The sequence below is a fragment of the Cricetulus griseus genome (genome assembly GCF_003668045.3).
Source record: "Cricetulus griseus strain 17A/GY chromosome 1 unlocalized genomic scaffold, alternate assembly CriGri-PICRH-1.0 chr1_1, whole genome shotgun sequence".
Taxonomy (NCBI): domain Eukaryota; kingdom Metazoa; phylum Chordata; class Mammalia; order Rodentia; family Cricetidae; genus Cricetulus; species Cricetulus griseus.
In genome coordinates, this window is record NW_023276807.1 from 104873233 (window position 1) to 104892676 (window position 19444).

General features: G+C 49.7%; 1 protein-coding gene across 8 annotated transcripts in view; it reads left to right on the top strand.

Moving 5' to 3' along the window:
* Window positions 1–19444, top strand: part of Ablim2 (actin binding LIM protein family member 2) — an 89988-nt gene that overhangs the window by 53225 nt on the left and 17319 nt on the right. For 3 of the 8 annotated variants that reach the window (XM_035452979.1, XM_035452986.1, XM_035452978.1), the window contains 5 exons: window positions 289–390; window positions 1194–1247; window positions 8942–8994; window positions 9632–9770; window positions 17417–17478. In XM_035452979.1, coding sequence (XP_035308870.1) covers window positions 289–390; window positions 1194–1247; window positions 8942–8994; window positions 9632–9770; window positions 17417–17478 — 410 coding nt within the window. The remainder of the gene's footprint in view (window positions 1–288; window positions 391–1193; window positions 1248–8941; window positions 8995–9631; window positions 9771–17416; window positions 17479–19444) is intronic. The other 5 variants (XM_035452981.1, XM_035452980.1, XM_035452983.1 and 2 more) reach the window with 5 other exon arrangements.

Sequence of the window (19444 nt, forward strand, 5' to 3'; positions counted from 1 at the left end):
TGTGAGCCTGCAGTGGGTGGTCACACCCTATGAGCCTGGGCCCTCCCACTGCCCACACACTAACACTCGGTTGGCCCTCTAATCACTGCCCCTTTGTCCCCTCCACTCCCTGGAGCCAGGAACACTGTAGGCTGAGACAGAGGCCATAGAGCCCAGGCTGGCAGACTCAGGTGTGGGCTTCCTTCAGGCAGGAGAGAGGGGGTTCACTGCAGACCAGCTCTTTTTGCCTGAAACCATCTGCTTTGCTTTCTTACCCCTCATCTGCTGCCTCTGCTCTTCCGTCTGGAGGCAGCGAAAGTGGCCGTAGCACCCCAAGTCTCTCGGTGCTCTCCGACAGCAGGCCTCCTTCCTCCACCTATCAGCAGGCGCCGCGCCACTTCCACGTCCCAGGTAGGTCCCCGTGTGCTTGTCGGTTCCTCATGCACCATTGTGGCCACACCCAAGTTGTCAGAGCATCCCCAAACACTAAGTTTCCTTAAAAGTTACTCCATGGAGTAGGGTGTGGTGGTGCACACCAGTTATTTCAGCACTGAGATGGTAGAGGCAGGAGGATCACAAGTTCAAGGCCAGCTTGGACTAGAAAACAAGATTCTGCCAGGTGGTGGTGCACACCTTAAATCCCAGCACTCAGGAGGCACAGGCAGGTAGATCTCTCTGAGTTGCGGCCAGCATGGTCTACAGAGTCATTTCCAGGACATCCAGGGCTGGAAACCCTGTCTTGAAAAATAATAGTCAAAATGAAACACACACAAAAAGAAAAACAAAAAGATTTTATTCCCAAACAAACAATACAAAACCCTAATGCAATGGGTTTGCATATCCCCCCAATCTGACACATGCTTGAGTTTTTCTCCAAGTCTCACAAATACTGAGAAAAAAAATTTTTTTGTTCTGGGTCAAGGGTTGGAGGAACGGGGTTAAGTTAGCTGCACTCCCTGTGACCTAAGGTTCTTGCTTGCCAACTTCCCAGTCCACCCTCTCTCTGTCCCCTTCCCATCTGAGGTGGTGTCTAGACTAGGGGATGCTTGATGGAGGTGTGGGCTTCAGCCTCGCCTACTTGCTGTTTTTGAACCTTTCTGGTGATTCCAGGCTGGGTGAGCCAGGAGCTAACAGAAGTCATTGGGTGGAGAGCATCGCAGCCGCTTCCCTGCTTCCCCTCATGTTCTTTCCTTCTCTTTCCTTCTTCTTCCCAGACACTGGCGTAAAAGATAACATCTATAGGAAACCCCCTATCTACAAACAGCACGGTATGGTTGGTCTGACGGACTCTGCTGCCGTGCTTTGCCTGCATGCCTGTTGCACCCTTGCTTCTGAATGCTCCTTTTGCTGTGTCCTGATCCGGGGCTCGGGGAGGCCCTGCTGGCTGAACATTAAATGCACACTCACTAGTAGGCTCCTGGGAGGTCTCTCTTCACAAGAGAGGAGACATGTGGAGAGGCTGATGCATGGCATCTGGGGCTGGGGTGCATCTGCTAGAATTAAGAACCTTTATTTTGTGTTTTTGATGCTACCATGAGGGCCCCAGCCGAGATGGTGAGGGACTGGGGGCTTCTCACCTATGCCCTGACATAGACCTGATTTTTGGAAACTAATTTTGAAGCAGTCACAATTTATGGAGACTTTAGGCCCTGTCTTTTGAGAGTATCTGTGCCCTTAGCTATTGAGGTTCCTTGCATTGTGTAGAAGCTAGAGATGGCTGGCAGCAAGAGTGTCTCTATCACTTTGACCCCCATATCTTCTCCACATGAACTTACCTGGGCCAGATGTGCAAGGAGATTGCTTGGGCTGTGGAGCAGGACTCTAAACGAGTCAGGATTGGGATTTCTGGGTGACCGGGGCAGGTCACCTCAGCACCGTGAGCCTCGGTTTCCTCATCTGCAAACCAGTCTACTACCTCCTCACTGCCATTTCCTTCCCCTTGCCCTTCCTGTCATTCCTCTGGGGTTGGGCATGAGATGTTCACAGAAGAATGAGAGTGGGGACAGTTCTAAACCTTAAAGGGCTGTGCACAATGTGGAGACTGTTATGTCGTCACTAAGATGGGAGGGAAGAGAGATTCCCATATGAACAGCTCTTTTTTTCGGGTGTGTCCAAGGAAAGCACCGCCTTCCCACACTGACAAGTGGTAGCCAGCTTATTGGAGGCCTGCTGTGTGGGGTTTTATTCCTCAGTGGTGGTGAAAGGCCCTGTGCTTTGTGTCTTTCCTCCTCCTCTCAGAAGGAAAAAAAAAAAAAAAAAAAAAAAAAAAGGAATTGAAGTCCTGGTTTCCAGAATCCAAATAGAGAGCACACATCTTTCCAAGGCATGGGTGTGGGCAGTTAGACTGACACCTTTACCCAGAACAGAATCCTAGTGTTAAAAGTGGGGAAACTGAGGCTCAGTCAAAGGAAGAAGCACCCCATTAGGTGACCCCTACAGTACCATGCTGGATAGCTTTCAAGGAGGGCCATTTGTTCTGTACCCCCTAGAGCCCAGGACAAAGATTGGCTCATGGGGCCTTAATTAGCCACTGCTGCCTCTGTGTCACACTTGGCACCTTAACTATGTGGTTTCTACTCATGGTCAAGGCCTTGGCAAAGGGCAGCATTAGAAAATCACTTTATGTAACTGACCAGCAGTGTCAGACTGAGACAGAGTGCTGGGGTTCAAATCCTTTACCTGAGCCCCTGGGAGAGATCAGGTTCACAGTTCCCAGGCACGAGCCTTGTAGTCTAGACATAAGACACTCGCCTGTCTGCAGGCAACTCCAGCTTGAAGGCACCTGAGCAGTTAGTTACCCAAGCCTGGGATAATTCATGTTGATTCTGTGAAGAAGCAGATCTTAGAGCAGACTGCCTTGGCCAGGCATTCGGCAATGCAAACTCATGACAGGAATGCAGTGAGCCATGCAAACTGCAAGTGACTAGAAAGCTTTAGCAGATAGAATCTTTTTAAAGACCTTTGGGAAATACAGATGTGCAGGAGTGCCTTGGTTTCCAGTTTATGCACTGAGAACTTTGGTATTCTCAAGGTCTCCCCACCCTGACTGCATGTGAGAATGTGTGCATGCATGTGTGTGCATGCATGCCTCTGTGTGTGTGTGTGTGTGTGTGTGTACACACGTGCGTGCACGCGCGCACGTGCTTACTTGAGCCTCCAGCCCACCCCCCCACACACACACACACCAAGCACTTGCTCCATCAAGGCAACCTGACCACAGGTCTTCCCCGAGGAGCTCTGGAGGCCGATCTAGGCATGAGCAGCATTATTTTAATCCTTTCTCCAGCATGAAACAGCCCCTGGGGATGACAGTAAATCACAAGACCATTCTATTAGCTTAAGATCCTATATTTAACATGTTGAAAGCAGCCAAGCCTTTCCCCAGATGATTTGCTCCAAGTGTTTAACTATGAAATCACTGGACATGGTAGCTGCTGCTGATAGTGTTATTTTTCTCTGATGCCTGAGTCTCATTCCTGCTTCTGAGAGCTATGAGGATGGGTGGGACTCTGTACCCACTGGGCAGAGGTGACACTTGGGGTGGAAGGCAAGATGCTTTTGAATCTACGGGGCAATCATTAATGTGCAGCTGACCTCTGACTTCTTCACCTGCAGCTGTCTTTTCTTTTCTTTTCTTTTTTTTTTTTTTTTTGGCATTTTGGGACCTGACTGTATTTCTATAACATTTAAGTTCTACTTGCTTATTGTTTACTGGTTGTTTTAAAGAGGAAGAAAAGTAGAAGGTGATGAAAAAGGGAGTAAGCAGGGGCAAATGATAAGAAACCTCTGCATACCACCAGACATTGCAAGATTATGACCTGTAGCACCTGTCAGGCAGGAGCAGGCAGAGGGGCTTGGCAGATGCTTGAGACAGAAGCTTCAGGATGGTCTGCAGCTCAAGAGCATCTATCTGTGGGCTGTTTGTATCTCCATGTGAAAGTGGAATCTCATGCCTGCAAATATACACACCAGCACACACACACACACACACACACACGCACGCACGCATGTAAACTCACCTGCACACACACACACACACATACACACCTATATGCACACATAAACCTGCATATACACAGACAGACAGACAGACAGACAGACAGACAGACAGACACACACACACACACACACACACACACACACACACACACACACACACAGTGCACATAAACATACACCTGCATTCTTATCTGCATCCAAACTTGTCACCTTGGGGAGGCAGTTATGGGTAAAAACACAACTGTCCACATCTAGCTGCTTAGCAGAGAGAAATGCTTCCTTCCTCAGGGCTCATTCCCTGCAGAAAACTGGGATTGGGCCTTATGCCTCATAGAGCTTGCAGACAGTTTATGAAAATGGCAGAGCGGCTTGAGCAGAAGGGACTCTCTGGAGGCAGTCTCTCAAAGGAAGGAAGGCATCCATTTTTAGACCGTTGTTTAGTTTGTTTTCCTGTTGCTGTGATAAAACACCCTTATAAAAGTGACTGAAGTAAGAGGGTTTATTCCAGTTCACAGTTCAGGTGTACCATCCCCCTTGGCAGAAAGGCCATGGCGGCAGGAAGCAACTAGTCACATCACATGCTCCATCAGGAAGCAGAGTGTTGAAGGAAAGTGATCAGCTAGTCTTCTCCTGTTTATACAGCTCAGGGAGAGGTCACCTACATTTAGTGTGGGTCTTCCCACTTCAATGAATGTAATCAATACCACCCTCCCTCCACGGGCATGCCCAGAATCTAATGATTCCTCATGGATGTGGCTGGAGGTTCATTTCCCAGGTGGTTCTGTGTCCTCAGAGGTTGACCCTTTGCAGTGACCATCACAACTAAGGCAAATAGTGCTTCTTCAAAGATCTCCTAGACAGTTTGACTGTCCAGGTCCAGAGTGGAGCTGCTGCATTTCACCAGGTTTGCATTTGATGTCTAAGCAGGTGTGAGCATGACACAGACATGCATGAGTGGTGGGGCCTGGCAGGCAGAGGCCCCTTCTGCAGCTTTTCCCATACCACAGCAGCAGGCTGAAGGTGCTTATCTGGCCACCCATGTTCTCAGGGCCCCCATCCTAGTAGCACATATTTATTCCCAGTTCTTTGGTCCCTGGTTGAAGATGGGGATGAGGGCTTGCTGTCCTCTTTTCTTTCCTGGAAGATTGAGCCTCACTTTGGTTTGGGGTCCTCTCCTGAGATATGATGAAAGGCCAGAAGTCAGGTAGGCTCAGTGTCCACAAAGAACATTAGTGACTTGGTACCCCCATGGGGCATGTCTAGCAGAAGTTCTTGGGGGGACATGGGACAGGAGTGTCAGGAAGTCAGTCTTTCCAGAGAGGGCTTTTGGCACGGGCCTGTGGGCCTTAGAGGAGCTTCTCTGTGTGGTCCAAGAGACATGATGATTCCCTTTCTCTGGAAGAGGGACAGTGTGTGGGAGTGAAGCCAGTAAGCAGGAGTGTTGGATCTATGGCCCTTCCTCTGATGCCACTGTCAGTTCTGGTAGCAGTCAGCAAACAGATGCCATTCCCCCAACTTCATAGAAAGAAGCCAAGTGGCAAGAGATGCCAGGGGCTTTCACTAATTTATCCAAAGGGTGGCTTTTGATCATCCACTATGTGTTTGACTCTATTTCAGAGCTGGAGACATAGGGATGGCCAGACACAGCCTGCCCTGTGAAGCAGAGTACATAGAATTGCCCCTAGAACATATGACCAAGTATATACTTCTGTGAAGCTGAGAGTCTGTAGCATTGCTCCCAGTGGGTTCACACACACACACACACACACACACACACACACACACACACACACACACACACACTCGTTTCCTCTCAATGTAATTCCACAGCAATTTAAACTGTACAGGTTGATGGCTGATGAGCACTGGACAAGCTAAGAGAGGTCTTACCCATAGGTCTCATTCTCAAACCCAGTCTGGACCTGAGTAGAGAAGCAAGATCCCCATCCCCACCCTTTTGAAACCCTGAGGTCTAATGAGAGACACCAAGCTCCTAAGCCCCTCCCGTGTGTTCAGAAACTCCTTCTCCTACTGGAGATAGTCCAACCAGCTGTGTCTAGGACCCAGCTGTCAAAGCCTATGCTTGCACTCACGGAGTTTGGCAGGGGTGGCTCTGCACTGATGGCAGATAGAGCTCCAATAGACACCAGAGTTGAGACAAACTGATGGCCACAGACTATCCCTGAACAACCTGGAACAGTCAATGGCCTCCTGGAAGCCAGAGCTGTGGAAGTGTAGGTGCTTCCTACACCAAGGCAAATTGCTTGACTGCCATGGAAGCTCTAGGCTGTGTCCATCCATCTACTTTCTGTGTCTACATATGTGTTGAGGGAGTCACCGGGCATATCAGATGCTGTTGTGACATTGAGCATCTCCTACCTTTGTGGGGAGGCAGATTTGTACACAGGTCCCTGTGAGCAAAGGTGAGGCCCTGTAATTTCTACATCTTGTGGGAGAACAAAGTCAGTCAGTTGAGGCCAAAAAAGGATCATGTCTGCTCTTGTGTTCCTGTGCTCAGGAAGGGGCAGGTGCAGGGGTGAGGCTGAAGGGCTAAGTAGCAGAGGCCCAATATGATGGGGAACAGGGCTGCATGGATGGATGGATGGATGCATTAGAAAACAAAGGAATGGATTGAAGAGGACAAAGAGAGGTATGCATAGGTGGGTGGGTGAATAACTGGAGAACTGTGGATACAGGGGTGGGTGAGTTAGTTAGTGATTGCATGGATGGATAGAAGATATATAGATACAGATATATGGCTTAGTGGATGGGTTAGTGGTGGATGGATGAATAAATAGGTGGGTAGGTTAGTGTATGGGTGGATAGATGGAGAAATTGATGATTGGTGGATACATGAATAGAAGATAGATAGATAGATAGATAGATAGATAGATAGATAGATAGATAGATAGATACTTAGTGGACAGGTGGGTGGGTGGATGGATAAACTGGATAAAATAATTGGTGGGTTAGTGGATAGGAGTAGATATATGAGCAGAAGTATGGGTTAGTGTCTGGGTGGGTAGATAGATGAACAAGGGGGTGGAATATTAAGAGAGTAAGTAGATAGAATAGATGAGCAGCCAGAGGGACACATAAGAAGTCCCTGAGTATGTTCAGATTAAAGTGAATTATAAGAGGGAAGGAGGGAAGAGCTGCCTGCAAAATACCTTCAGGGTTGACCTCTTGAATATTCCTAGCCTTGCAGAGCTGTATTCTCAGACACTTTCACCTGGTCCTCATGAATTAGAGGAGGTAGGGTTGCATTTCCCCATTTTACAAATCAGGAAACTGAGGCTCCGAGTTGTTATGGTAGCAACCACCAACATTGCAAAATGCCTGGTGAGTTTGGCTCTGGTTTGTCAAACTACACACCTGTCACAGTTTGTGGTGTTTACAGAGGACCCTTAAGTCTTCACAGAACATTCCTTTCAGCAAGTGGAGGAGCATTCTGGAGCCCTGGGTAGCATTACGCTAGAGTGTGTTGGCTAGTGTGCCATTTGTGGCTATATGGAATCTTGGAAAACCCGTGGCCCAGGCTGCTGGGGTGGAATTTCACATGCTGAAGAGCCCCTGGGCTGGATTCTCCAGCAAGATGGTGAGGTAGGACAATCAGAGCTTGGAGTGGCCAAGCTTGTCCCTGCACCCTCGCTCAGCTGCTGAAAGTTGGTGCTGGTGATAGCCACATTCAGTGCTACTGCAGTTACAGCCATTGTCCGAGCAAGAGGAGTCACACTGTGTCCCTCTGTTGAGCAGGCCTGGAGTTAGTTTGCCCCTGTATATGGAAAGGGCAGAGAAGGGTTTATTTTCACCTAAAAAAAAAAAAAAATCAGTCTCTCACTGGGAAAACAGACAGCCACAGGGGGGAGATGCAGAGTCCTCATGTCTAGAATGGAAGTACTCAGTCTTCAATTTTGGCCCTGTCTTGTCAAGGTCCTGTAGCCCAGTCCCCAATGTCCAAGCTCTCTGACCTGGTGTCAGTTTTGTCCTTGGTGGTGCAGGAGGCAGGGTGCTCCAAGAGACGGGCAGGGCTGAGCCCACCGCAGGCTGCAGGTAAGAAGCCCGCCTGCTCTGCTCCCTGAGCTGAGCCCTATCTGGGGAGGACCCCAGGGCTTCCAGCAATTGCTGAGTGCATAGGGTTGGGGTAGGTCTTAGTAGGTCTCCCTGCACTGAGTGGGTCCTGAAACATACCAGCATGCCTTGCATGGATTTTTTGTTTATTCCTGGGAAAGGGTCAGCCCAGTGGGATGACAAAATGCTACCAATAGTCTTCTTGGCAAACAAGCTGCTATGGTGTGAACTCTTGCTCCAAGTGAACTCATCTCTGGGTATACTGTTGTTATTTGCTGTTCCTAATGGACTCTTCCCAGTGGCATAGCTCAAGGCTGGGCAGGCAGTAGGTAGTTCAGTGGGAGAGGCAGGGGAGACTTGGGACTAGACTGCCTGAGTTCATGTCACTCTCAGCCCCCTCACTTCCCTTTATGCTGGTCCATGACCTCAAAGCAAGACACCTTCATGAACCTCAGTCTCTCCATCTGTGAAACCAGTCAAATTCCAGTTTTGAAGAGTTCATGATGGGAAAGAGGCAGTGATGCCCAAGAAGCATGCAGCCGTGGGTGACACCAAGGACTCTGAGGCTGAGACCTCCTATCCCTTCAGGGTCTCCCTCCAAAGGTCAAAAGTATGCCTATCCAATCCAAGTAAAAATGTGACCATATCTGAACAAGTGACTCGGTTTCTCCGGGTTGGAGGTATGGCTAGAAGCACAGTGAGGTGTCACTTTGCTTGGGGCATGCCCGCCTTCTGAGCCCCGTCTGCTCTAGTGTGCATTTCTGGCCTGTGAAAGGCATTCATTCTGTTGTCCTTTCCTTTTGTTTTCTTTTGCTTTTGAGCATTATGTAAGGCAGGGCCCCTAGGACAAACATGGTGAGCTGCCTCTACAAACAGATTTTTTCCCTTCCAGCTGCCAGGCGATTGGACGTGGAGGACAGCAGTTTTGATCAAGATAGCAGAAAGGTAATGAGGACCACAGTCCTGCAGGGTGGGATGGCTCCTCCAGCCAGACCTCCTTCTTCTCTTACTGGGCTCCTGGGAGGCCCAAGGTGGGAGCCACACCCACCTTCCTCTTTCTACACTCAAATGAGCACACGTTCTGCCAGTGTCCTGGCTCTGCCATGTATCCAGGTCATGGTTCTGGGACTGAGAGATGCAAACACTGACAAGGAAACAAACCCAGTGCATCCTGGGGTATTTGACATGAAGGGTCTAGAACAGCTTGACAGGTTTTTTTTTTTGTTGTTGTTGTGTTTTTTGTTGTTGTTTTTGTTTTTGTTTTTAATAAACGGCTGGAGAGTAGAATGTAGTAGACCTCACTGATATGCATCTTTGATGTGGCCTTGCTGTGAAAGCAGCCAGAGATGATGTAGGGGTGGGCATCACAGCAGCAGGCTGCGGGCCGCATCTGGCCATCTCTGCAGCTGCATCACAAACTTGTAGTGTCTGAATGAGACAACTTCCAATAGCAAGACTGGTACTAAAAGCAGTGGGGTTGGCTTGTAAGGTGGAAGTACAGAAGCTACTAGAAGGTTCTGGTGGGGTGTTTTCACCATGGCAGATGACCTCAGTGTTCCCATAACTTTCTGTTCCTCTGAAGAAGACAACCTGGCTGCTCCTCAAGGGGGATACAGACACCAGAACGAACTCTCCAGACCTGGACAGCCAATCTCTGTCCCTCAGCAGCGGCGCCGAGCGAGAACCCCTGCAAAGGATGCCTGGAGACAGCCTCTACTCACGTGAGTGGCTCTTCTGATGTGCACTGGAGACTGCCAGCAAAGGACCCCTACTGAGTGGGCCCACAAATCTCAAAGATGCAGCATGTAATCCCAGTATTTGGGAGACGGAGGCAGAAGGATTGCTGTGAGTTTGAGGCCAAGCCTGAGCTGCACAGGGGGACTCTGTCTCAAAAATAAAAATTAAAACAAAACCAAAAAACCACCCAAAGAGCATTCATATGTGAATCAAGCCAACCTAAAGTTCTGAGCCCTGGCTTCACCCACCACTCTCTTGCAGTGACACTGCTAGCTAGTGTGGGCACAGCGCCCCCTTGTGGCTCTCTCAGAGATGGCATAAAAGCAAAGAGAACAGTTCTCAAGCCCTCTTTCCCTGGGGGCAGATGTGGTCATGGTCAGGGGGCAAGTCCAGATCTGGAACTGGTACAAGGCACTGTCCTGGTCCCTGTGACATCCTAAGCAAGGCACTTGAAGATTCCTAGGAGATAAGGCCCTATGTCACAGGCAACAAAGCTGACATCTGTCTAGCCCTGGGGGTGTTGTGAAGCCTGGCTTGGGGGTGATTCTCAAGCATGGAGTAAATTACCCATTGCATTGCCCACTGGGGATGCTGTAGGTCACAGGCAGATCCAGCACAGGCTGCAGGCATATTTAGGCTCTCCCAGAAGCAGCCTCTGGTCTAGCTGGGTAGGGGGTTGCTTTCTATGGCTGTGGTTGGAAGTGGAGGTCATGAGAATCTATGTGGTATGAAAAAAAAATAACCGAGGAAGCACCTGGCATCATGGTGGCACTGACTCTGGGTGAAATCAGGGCTCTCTGATGACTGGCTTATGATAGAGGCCAGAGAGCAAAGCTGACTCTTAGGTCATTAGGTCCTGTTTGTGCAAGAGTGCTTTGGCTGGCCAGCAGCAAACAGCCATGGCTGTTCCCACCCACCTTCCCTCCTAACCATGGATGACACTCTCTGGTCACTGAACACTAGAGGTGCCCTGCAGCGGAGGGAGGAGTGGAGATGAGACAGCTGGACATTGTGACTAACTGGAAATGGATATGTTGTTCTGTATGGGGTCTTTGTAAGCAGATGAGGTTCCTTGGGATCTCAGAGCATGCACACAAGGCTGATGTCAACATGGGAGGCCACACCAAATGGCTCCATAGGTCTAGGTCCTCCTATAGGTTCTTTTGGGAGAAGAAAGAGCTGAAGTCATGGTGAGAGGAGATGGAGATCCCTCGTTACCTGCCTGTGCCTACTGGGGTGCCTTCATACCACCCCTCAGCCCTCTGAGGGGCTGTCCCAATGATCCTCCTGCTGGACATGCACACATGCTTCGTGGTACTTGGGTCTGAGTAATGGAGGCTCCTTCACAGAGCAGAGCTTAGGGGTTGCCCATAGCTCTCACTGCCCTGTGTGGTGTCCTGGCATCCAGGCATTATCTGGGGGCCCAAAATTTATGTTGGTATTTCAGGATGGTGTTTTCCAGTTTCTGGTCTTTCTCCCCATGGTGATCAGCCTGTGCTCTCAGCAATCCCCACTGGAACCTATGGACTGCCTGTGGCTCAGGACTGAGGGGAGCAGGAACACAGTGTGGGAAGAAGCCCAGTTGTAGATGTTACCTCTCAGGGTCCTGCTTCTGCTGTCACTATGCTGTGTGGCCTGTGCATGCACTCTCTACCTCCCTGTAGTACTTTCTCATTGGCTGACGCCAGGACAAGAGTGTTCATCCCAGACACTTTTGAGTGTGGTAGTCCCTGTGAGGCAGGCTGTTCCAAATGTCCACAGTGACAAGGGCTTTCCTGTCATTCCATTCCTCTTCTGCATCCTGGCAGCAAGCCAACATAAATGATGTGGACAGGAAGCAGCTGTTATGTGGGTGCACTGGCCTGTGGGAACCTAGCCACCTGTGCTTGGACCTGTGCCACCTGTTATGTGCCAACAGTCATGACTACATCCTCCTGCATCTGCTTTCACCTGGTGTCCTGACTTCGAATCTCCTGATCAGGAAGCCCACAGGGAATAGCATTGCACCCAGGCCTTTGCTTCCATCCCAGCAGTGCTGCATAGTCCCACAGGGCAGCAGTTCTCTGCCAGGCACTGCTATCCTATCAATGGGGCACATGTTTTATTATAGATGTGTTTACTTCCCTTCTGTATCCCATGTTTCCTAACTCTGTGCATGATCATCAATGACTGCCTGATCTTGCACAAAAGTGGACAAGGTTGGTTTTTGTTGTAGGAAGAGAACCTTGAAGTCCTTATAGAGTGAGATTTGATGTCCCGAGTCTCCTCTGTAGCTTTCACCCTATGGACACATGTCCTCTGAGATCCACATTCCTGACCTTTTCTGTCCTATCTTCTCTCTTGAGTCCTTATTCACAGATGTGAATACAGATGTGCACACACAGACACAGGCGTGGTAGTCAGAGATCTGGTGGTATAATTCAAGCATCCTGGCTGTAGAAGACACAATGCCCAGGGGTTTCAATGGTTTCTAGCAAGGCCCAAAGATTCCAGAGGGAGTAAACCCCTGCTTTACATCACCAGGTGAAGACGAAGGTGGGAGGAGTGAGTTCAGGGTGGCTTGGGGCTTGAAGACAAATGAGGAAGTCTCTCTGACTTAGCAATTTGGGAAGTATGGGGAGACTTCAGTGGGGGTCACTTCACCCCAGACTGGCCTGGGCCTTTACCATTGGTGTCACCTCTGTGTTCTTCAGCATGAGACCCCTGTGGAGTGTGGAATGGTGGAATGTGCCAGTCTCTGCTCCTTAGCTCATTGCCCTCCCCTTGAGCCATTCAGCAGCAGCCAGCCACAGGATAGGTCTCTGTGACTCTATTCTTCTCCAAAGGAAGGAAAGAAGGAAGGAAGGAAGGAAGGAAGGAAGGAAGGAAGGAAGGAAGGAAAGACCAATCTTTCCCTCCACCCTTTTACCCCCACAGAGTTCATGGTGAGAAAGCTTCCCTAGCCCGTGGTTATGAAGAGCAGGCTCCTCCTGACCTGTCAGAATCCTGGGAGTACTGAGGGGGCAGCCAAGTGCCTGGTGGTAGAGCTGTGACTGAAAGCCCTAGGTGATAGAGTCCACAGATATCCGAACTGGAAGATCTTTGGCATTCCAGTGCCAAATCAGAGTCCAGAAAAGCAGGAGCAATCCAGTCACCTAGCACACATTCCTTGAACACCTTCTATGTCCCAGACCTGTTCTAGGTGTGGAACCAGAGCTGGACCTGAAACAGAAGAGGCCTCCTGCCCTGTAGCACTGCTGTGAGATGAGGAAAGTCAGGTGGCATATGCAGGTTGGCTGATAGGACATGCTGGGAAAGGTGCCATGGGAATATAAGAAGTCCTTGGGGAGGAGGCTGGTATCCAGCAGGCCTCAAGATGTGGTCACCGAAGCAGTGAATGCTTGGGAAGAGATGACCCAGCTGAGGGTGGAGGCAGGGCTAGCATGCCCAAGTGTGTGTGACTAGGCCATTGTTACCAGCCCCCACCCCACTCTGGGCAATGACAGCCCCATAGGACTTTCACTTCCTCCCATGAGCTGGGACCAAGTTGGCTGGAAGGTGACAGGAGATGGCTGCCAGCATCTGTGTGAGGGAGGTATTCTGGGCAATGCACAGCATACGTGAAGGTTTGGAAATTGGCTTTTGCAGAGCTCCATGGAGACAGACACAATGTTGTAGTGGGAGAGGGACTAGCCAGACCCAAGATGGGAACAGGCCTGGCTTTCAGGAGAGATCTGAAGGCAAGGAATATGTCCACAAAACCACAAGAGGAACTGACACTGAACCTATATCTGGGTCCAGCTGATAGAGTCCCAGCTAGGCACTGCTGAGTTACCTTGGGTCCCTAACAAGCCTCTATATGGTATAAAATTTCCTTATCTACAATGATGAGAATGATCCAGAAACCTACAGGATGAGTGGCTGACACCTGGGCATGTGGTCCTGTGAGGACATCCAGGTAGAACACTAAGACTTACATGCCAGACTGCAGTGAGCCTGCAGCCACCAGCTCAAGCCTGTCCTACCAGCTTCCACATCCCGAAGCTCATGTGCCCAGGGACATTGAGTTCTGATGTTCAGAGCTGCGAGGAACTACCCTGCACAGAGCAGGCAGTGGCCGTCACATAGTGGACCACAACAAAGGGATGGTGACCTGCAGTGGCTTGCCAGTCAGTTGTCAGAAGAATGTCCCCAGACGCTGTGAGAAGCCTGCACTCCCACTGCGTCAGGAACACATGCTATCTCTCTCAGTCACATATCTTGAGTCTTCAGTGTCTGCCTTGATCTCTTATGAGCCATCCTAGAGGAGAACAGAGCCAAGCACAGAACCAACTTCAAGAAAAGCCGGCATAATGCTTCATAGTGGCTGTGGGTGGCCTGAGAGCCAGTGCAGGGCTGTGTGGTTAGGCTAAGCCTGGGCCTAGCCCAGGAGTTGGGGGTGTCCAGTGCCTAAAGGGCCTGATATAACCTAGGGTCAAGAGCACACAGCTGGGAACTTACTTGGGATCCTGGGTCCTCTGTACCTGTCCCTTCTTGTGCACGCCCACTTCTCTCTTGTGTCCACATTTGGCCACACACTCTTGAAGGCCATCTGACCATATCAGATATGCAGGTCCCTAGAAGACCTGCTAAGACCATTTGATCTTTATGCAGATCACTCCATCTCTCCAGGTCCCAGCTCCCTTGTGTTCAAGGTGCAGAGGCAAGTAAGCATGGGGTTGGCACTCTGAGTGTGTGAAGGGATTTTAAATACAGAAATTATCTATTTGTTGCACATGGGACTCTGGGACCTTTAAAATCACACAGTGGATAATCCTTCCCTCAGAGAGATTGACTGTAACAAGATCTAGATAGCAACTCAGAGGACAAGAACACTCACTGTAGACACACCTGTCTAGTTCTCCCTGCTAAATACACCTGAAAGAAGGGGACTATAGCAGAGCAAGCAGCCATAAGGTAGGAAGGAGAGGGAGGCTGGACTCCCCTGCAGGGGCAGGGGAGGGGTATGGAGCAGGAGGCCTGCAGAGAGGAGGCCCAGGGAGATGGTCTTCTGCCTCCCAGATGGTGGGACAAACATACAGGAAGCTCTATCAGGGATTGGGGGGTGTGGTGGGCATCAGCAACCCCAGGCAAGCTGAGAAGAATGGAGTAGTGTAGTACTCAGCACTCTGAAAAATAATGACCATGGGAACTAGTCTGTATGCCCGGTCCTGCCCACTGGGCCCAACAGAACTGTGGCCTGCTAAAATGGAAGACTACCTAAGATCCCATCTCTTATCACAGCAATTGAATATTCAGGATTCAACCAAAAAATTATTTGCAACACCTCAAACATCGACATTAGTATTAGAATGAGAGTCACCAGCCTCGAACTCTGGGAAGACGTGGTGTTGACGTCGTCTGACAAGAATTCTAAGACATCCATCATAAAGATGCTCCAGAGAGCAGTTGTGTCAAAACTGGAATGGAGAAAAAGTCTCACCAAAGAAACACAAATCACTTTGAAAAAGTATCATTTGGGAACTGACATTGAACTGAAAAGTAAAATAATGTAAAAACCTGTTGTGTGGGTTCAGGGACAGAATAACTGACTCTGACAGAGGACATCGGGTTCTTCATTCTGGCGTGGACAACAAAGAGAAGGAAAACAAGCACCAGGGACCTGGGAAATGGTGCTTGTGTCTCTGAATTCCCTGATGGGGAGAGAGAATGAGTTAGAAATGTTCAAAGCAACAATGGCTGAAAACCTTGCAGACTCAGCAGAAGATGTGAGCCTGCAAGGCCAAGAAACCAAGTGAACCCTGAAGAAGATCAACCAAAGAAGTCCACACCAAGACGTGGTACTAAACTCCTGAACACTGAGGTTTTAAAAAACATGGTGAAAGTACACAGTGAGCAAAGCGATGCCATCTATGGGAAGCACTAGTTGGTGGCAGCTGACTCCACATGGAAGCCACAGGGACTGAAAGCAAGTCACATGTCTTCCTGTACTAAAGGGAAGGCCTGTCTGTGAGTTCTACATTCACTGGGAATATGCTTCTGGATGGAAGGCACAGCGGTCTGCTCAGATGAGGGAACGCTGAGAGTTGTCACTTTAATGGGTGGTTAAGGGACCTTCTCCAGAAAGAAAATAATAACTGCATAGGCTCAAAACCTCAGAAAGGGAAAAGCCTAGGCATAGAGGGAGGGGGTAGCTGGCCACCAATCCTCTTCTCAAGTTTTTTTTTAATTGTTTTTATGTGTATGGGTATTTTGCCTGCATGTATGTCATGTACCATGTGCACACAGTGCCCATAGATGCCAGAAAAGGGTGTTCCATAGGGTTGTGGGCTACCATGGGGTACTGGGAATCAAATCTGAGTGCTCTTAACTGCTGAACCATCTCTTCAGCCTCATCTTTCCATACTTAAAGGAAAAAGTATGAACAGGCCTGGAGAGATGGCTCTGTAAGAGTATTGCTTTGTTGCAGAGGGCCAGAGCTCAGGTGCCAGTACCCACATTGGGTAGCCCAAAACTACCTATAATTCCAGCTCCAGGGGCTCTGACCTCCTCCTCTGGCTTATGGGTGCCAGCATTGAAAATGCCCATACCCTTTTCCCTCTCCCACACATATACACATAATTAAAAATAAAATGACTCTCTTTTAAAAAATTGCCCAGCCCTGTCTGGGATAGTTGTTAGGGAGGTGGGAGATACACATGGCCTATGGAAATAAGGTTGCCACTGTGTGGGAGAGGTTGAATGAATATTGAGCCTGGGAAGACCATTTGCAGCCGCTGAGTAGCGGGCCAGAAACACAGTTGAGACATTTGCTGTTCTTGTTCATCCAAAAGGCCTGGAGGCTAGTAGAATCATAGGTTTCTGACGCAGTAAGGTCTGAGTGGAGCTGAGAATCCACCCAATAGACAACTTCTTTATTGCTGCTAACCTCCTCTTGAGAACTGCATCTGACACCTTCAGCTGGCATGGGCTCCTGGGATTCCTCAGTGGGACCCTTGTGGGGAGGGTCACTGAACCCACAAGGAACCTCGATGTAATGCTTGGCCTGGCATGCTTAGCAGCATGGTAGATAGGATGGGTGCCAGCTTTGTACCTGACACTCATGTCAGTCCTCAGTGTACACCTGGGAATGGTGGGGGGGATGTGAGCCTTTCCCAGTAGCTTCCGTGACATTTGGCCTCATGGTAGTGAGCATCAAGGACTCCTGTGTTTTGGCCTAGCCCATTCCATTCCAAGAGAAGCTAGTAATCCCTATTTGAATTTGACATTCCCCAACCTCAAAGATCCCCAGTTCCATTTGGCTGGTGGTGGCCTGTGGTGGTCATCATAGCACAGGATGGCATTGTCCTACCTAGCCTAGGATGTCCTGAGTCTGGGAAAGGAACTATCCTGGGAGATGTGATACTGAGACTTTTCCTGAACATGGGTACCAGCTGGGCTGGGCCCCATTCCTATGATGTTCATGGTGTGAATAACTGGCTCAGATGTCCCCCTCTGTGTCCTCTGGATAGAAGGTCACAAGCAAGGCAGGCAGAGTATCTTTAGGGGCCTCTGTTAGCTGCCTAGTCCTGTCTCTGTTGGAAACGTCATGGGCCCAGCCCTCCCCTGGCCTGGCTGAGTGTGTGACAAGGCTGTGCTGTGTCTGTTACAGGCTCCCCTTATTCCAAACCCGACTCTCTCCCAGGACCCAGGAAGGATGGCCTGGACCTCCGGGTAGGTACTTGGATGCTCCCTACCTGTGGGACACTAACCACCACTTGCTGCCTACCTGCACTGGTTCCCCTAGCTTTATGACCTCACAGCCAGAAGAGGAAGGACTCCTGCTTGCCCATCCTCCTCTGCCTGATGCTCTTTATCAGATGCTGCCACTGTAGCCTTTTCTATGTTGAGTGACCAGACCACACCCAACCATACTCTGGCTTCTCTCTGCTGTGCCCCAGAAACCAAGGAATCCCCAGTGTGTAAGACAGGGGACATGTAGGTTATCCAGAGTGATTAGGGCTGCTTTGAGTTGCTCTTCAGCCCCACCTCTTTTACCAGGGGCTAGAGTCAGTCAAGTCTGTAATGTTTCTGTGCCCATGGAACCATACCTATCCCATCTCACTACCATGTGGTCACTAGGAATGTTTCTTTACTCCCTTCCCAATCCCAAGGCACATTAATACAAGTGTAAGAGGCCTTCAGCCTGCCACCCCAAAGAGAGCCTGGCATATGCCCTGGTCCAGTGCCCTTCATGAGGAGCCTATAGCCATGTTGACTCTCAGTAAATATCTATAGTCTGGGGTGTCCTAATGACTCAGAATACCCAGGCCTCATATAAGCACATGGCTCCCGGAGAACCTCCATCACCAGGGAAGCTTTTTCCTAGTGTCAGGAAGTTTGTATATAAGTCAAAACAATTCACTTAAGAGAATCAGGTGTGTGTGTGTGTGTGTGTGTGTGTGTGTGTGTGTGTGTGTGTGTGTGTGTGTGTGTGGTGCTGGAGTGGTCTTCTCAAAATGTGAACTCAGGGCCAACTATCTGAAATACCCTTCTCTCTAAGGCTATGGGGCACTCCCAAGACCTGGGAGACATCTCCAGAGGCTGTGTCCTTTGGGACTAGCCATTGTTTTCTCCATCTTCTCAGGCTCTGATTTACGGTGTTTCTGTCCAAGACCCAGCTTCAGGGTATCTCCGATACAGTGCCTCCACATGGATGCAATCTAGAGGACCATGGCTTCCCCTCTCATTAGCCTCTCTTCATGCTCTGGAATGGACCTTGCATGTTGCCTGCTTCTTTTTGTTTTCTCCAATGGGATTTGTCTTCCACAGGGAAAGCAGATGGCTAGAAACCACACAGCACTCCTCTGACACCAAATGTAAAACCTTCCACTCAGAATCAGGGTGACAGGGGCCATGAGAGCCCTGTCTATCTTTCTAGAAGGTTTTCTTTTTGCCTGGAACAGTTTCTCACTAAGCAAGGGCCCACAGGTGCCAGTGTCCTGGCTTGACCTAGCTCCCTGCTCAAGTGAGATCCTGGGGTTGGGGTTTGCTTGGTGAATGGGAGGAACATAAGGGCACTGGAATGTCTGCATGCCTAGCCCGTGTCCAGTCACCCATCTTTGAGAAGGTGATCCCCTGGGTATCAAAGCAGCCCTAATCACCCTGGGAGAGTCTCCCCTTGTCTGTGGCATAATTGAGCTTCTGTGTCTGCAGAGGTCATGGTTTCTACTGGCTCCTCCTAGTCCAGTTGTGAATAGGTGATCTGGACCCTGATGGGTCCATCTTCATCCTGTAACTACTGTGAACATCATCTTAAGTCTCTTCAGGACCGAGAGGCAGGCCTTATGTGAATGTGGGAGGGAGCGTGAGAAGACATGAGTGCTTGAGCTCTGAGTTCTCCCAAAGGCAGAGCCCATCCTCACAGGAGTTCTGACTTTTCTCTTGGCCCTGGGGTTCTTTGTCTCCTACCCATGCTCCCCCTCATTCTCACCCCATCTAATACTCGTGTGTATTCCCCTGCCTCCTCAGCAAAAGGCTGGCAATTCCATCATCTGAGCAGCCTTTTACAGCCATGCCCAGAAGTTCAAATCTGGCGCCCCTCTCTGGAGTTCCTGCAGTGCTTGTCCACACTTGCTGGTGACCTGCAGTGCCCCAGGATTGTTCACTGGGTGCTTTGTTACCAGAAAGGGTTTGGGTG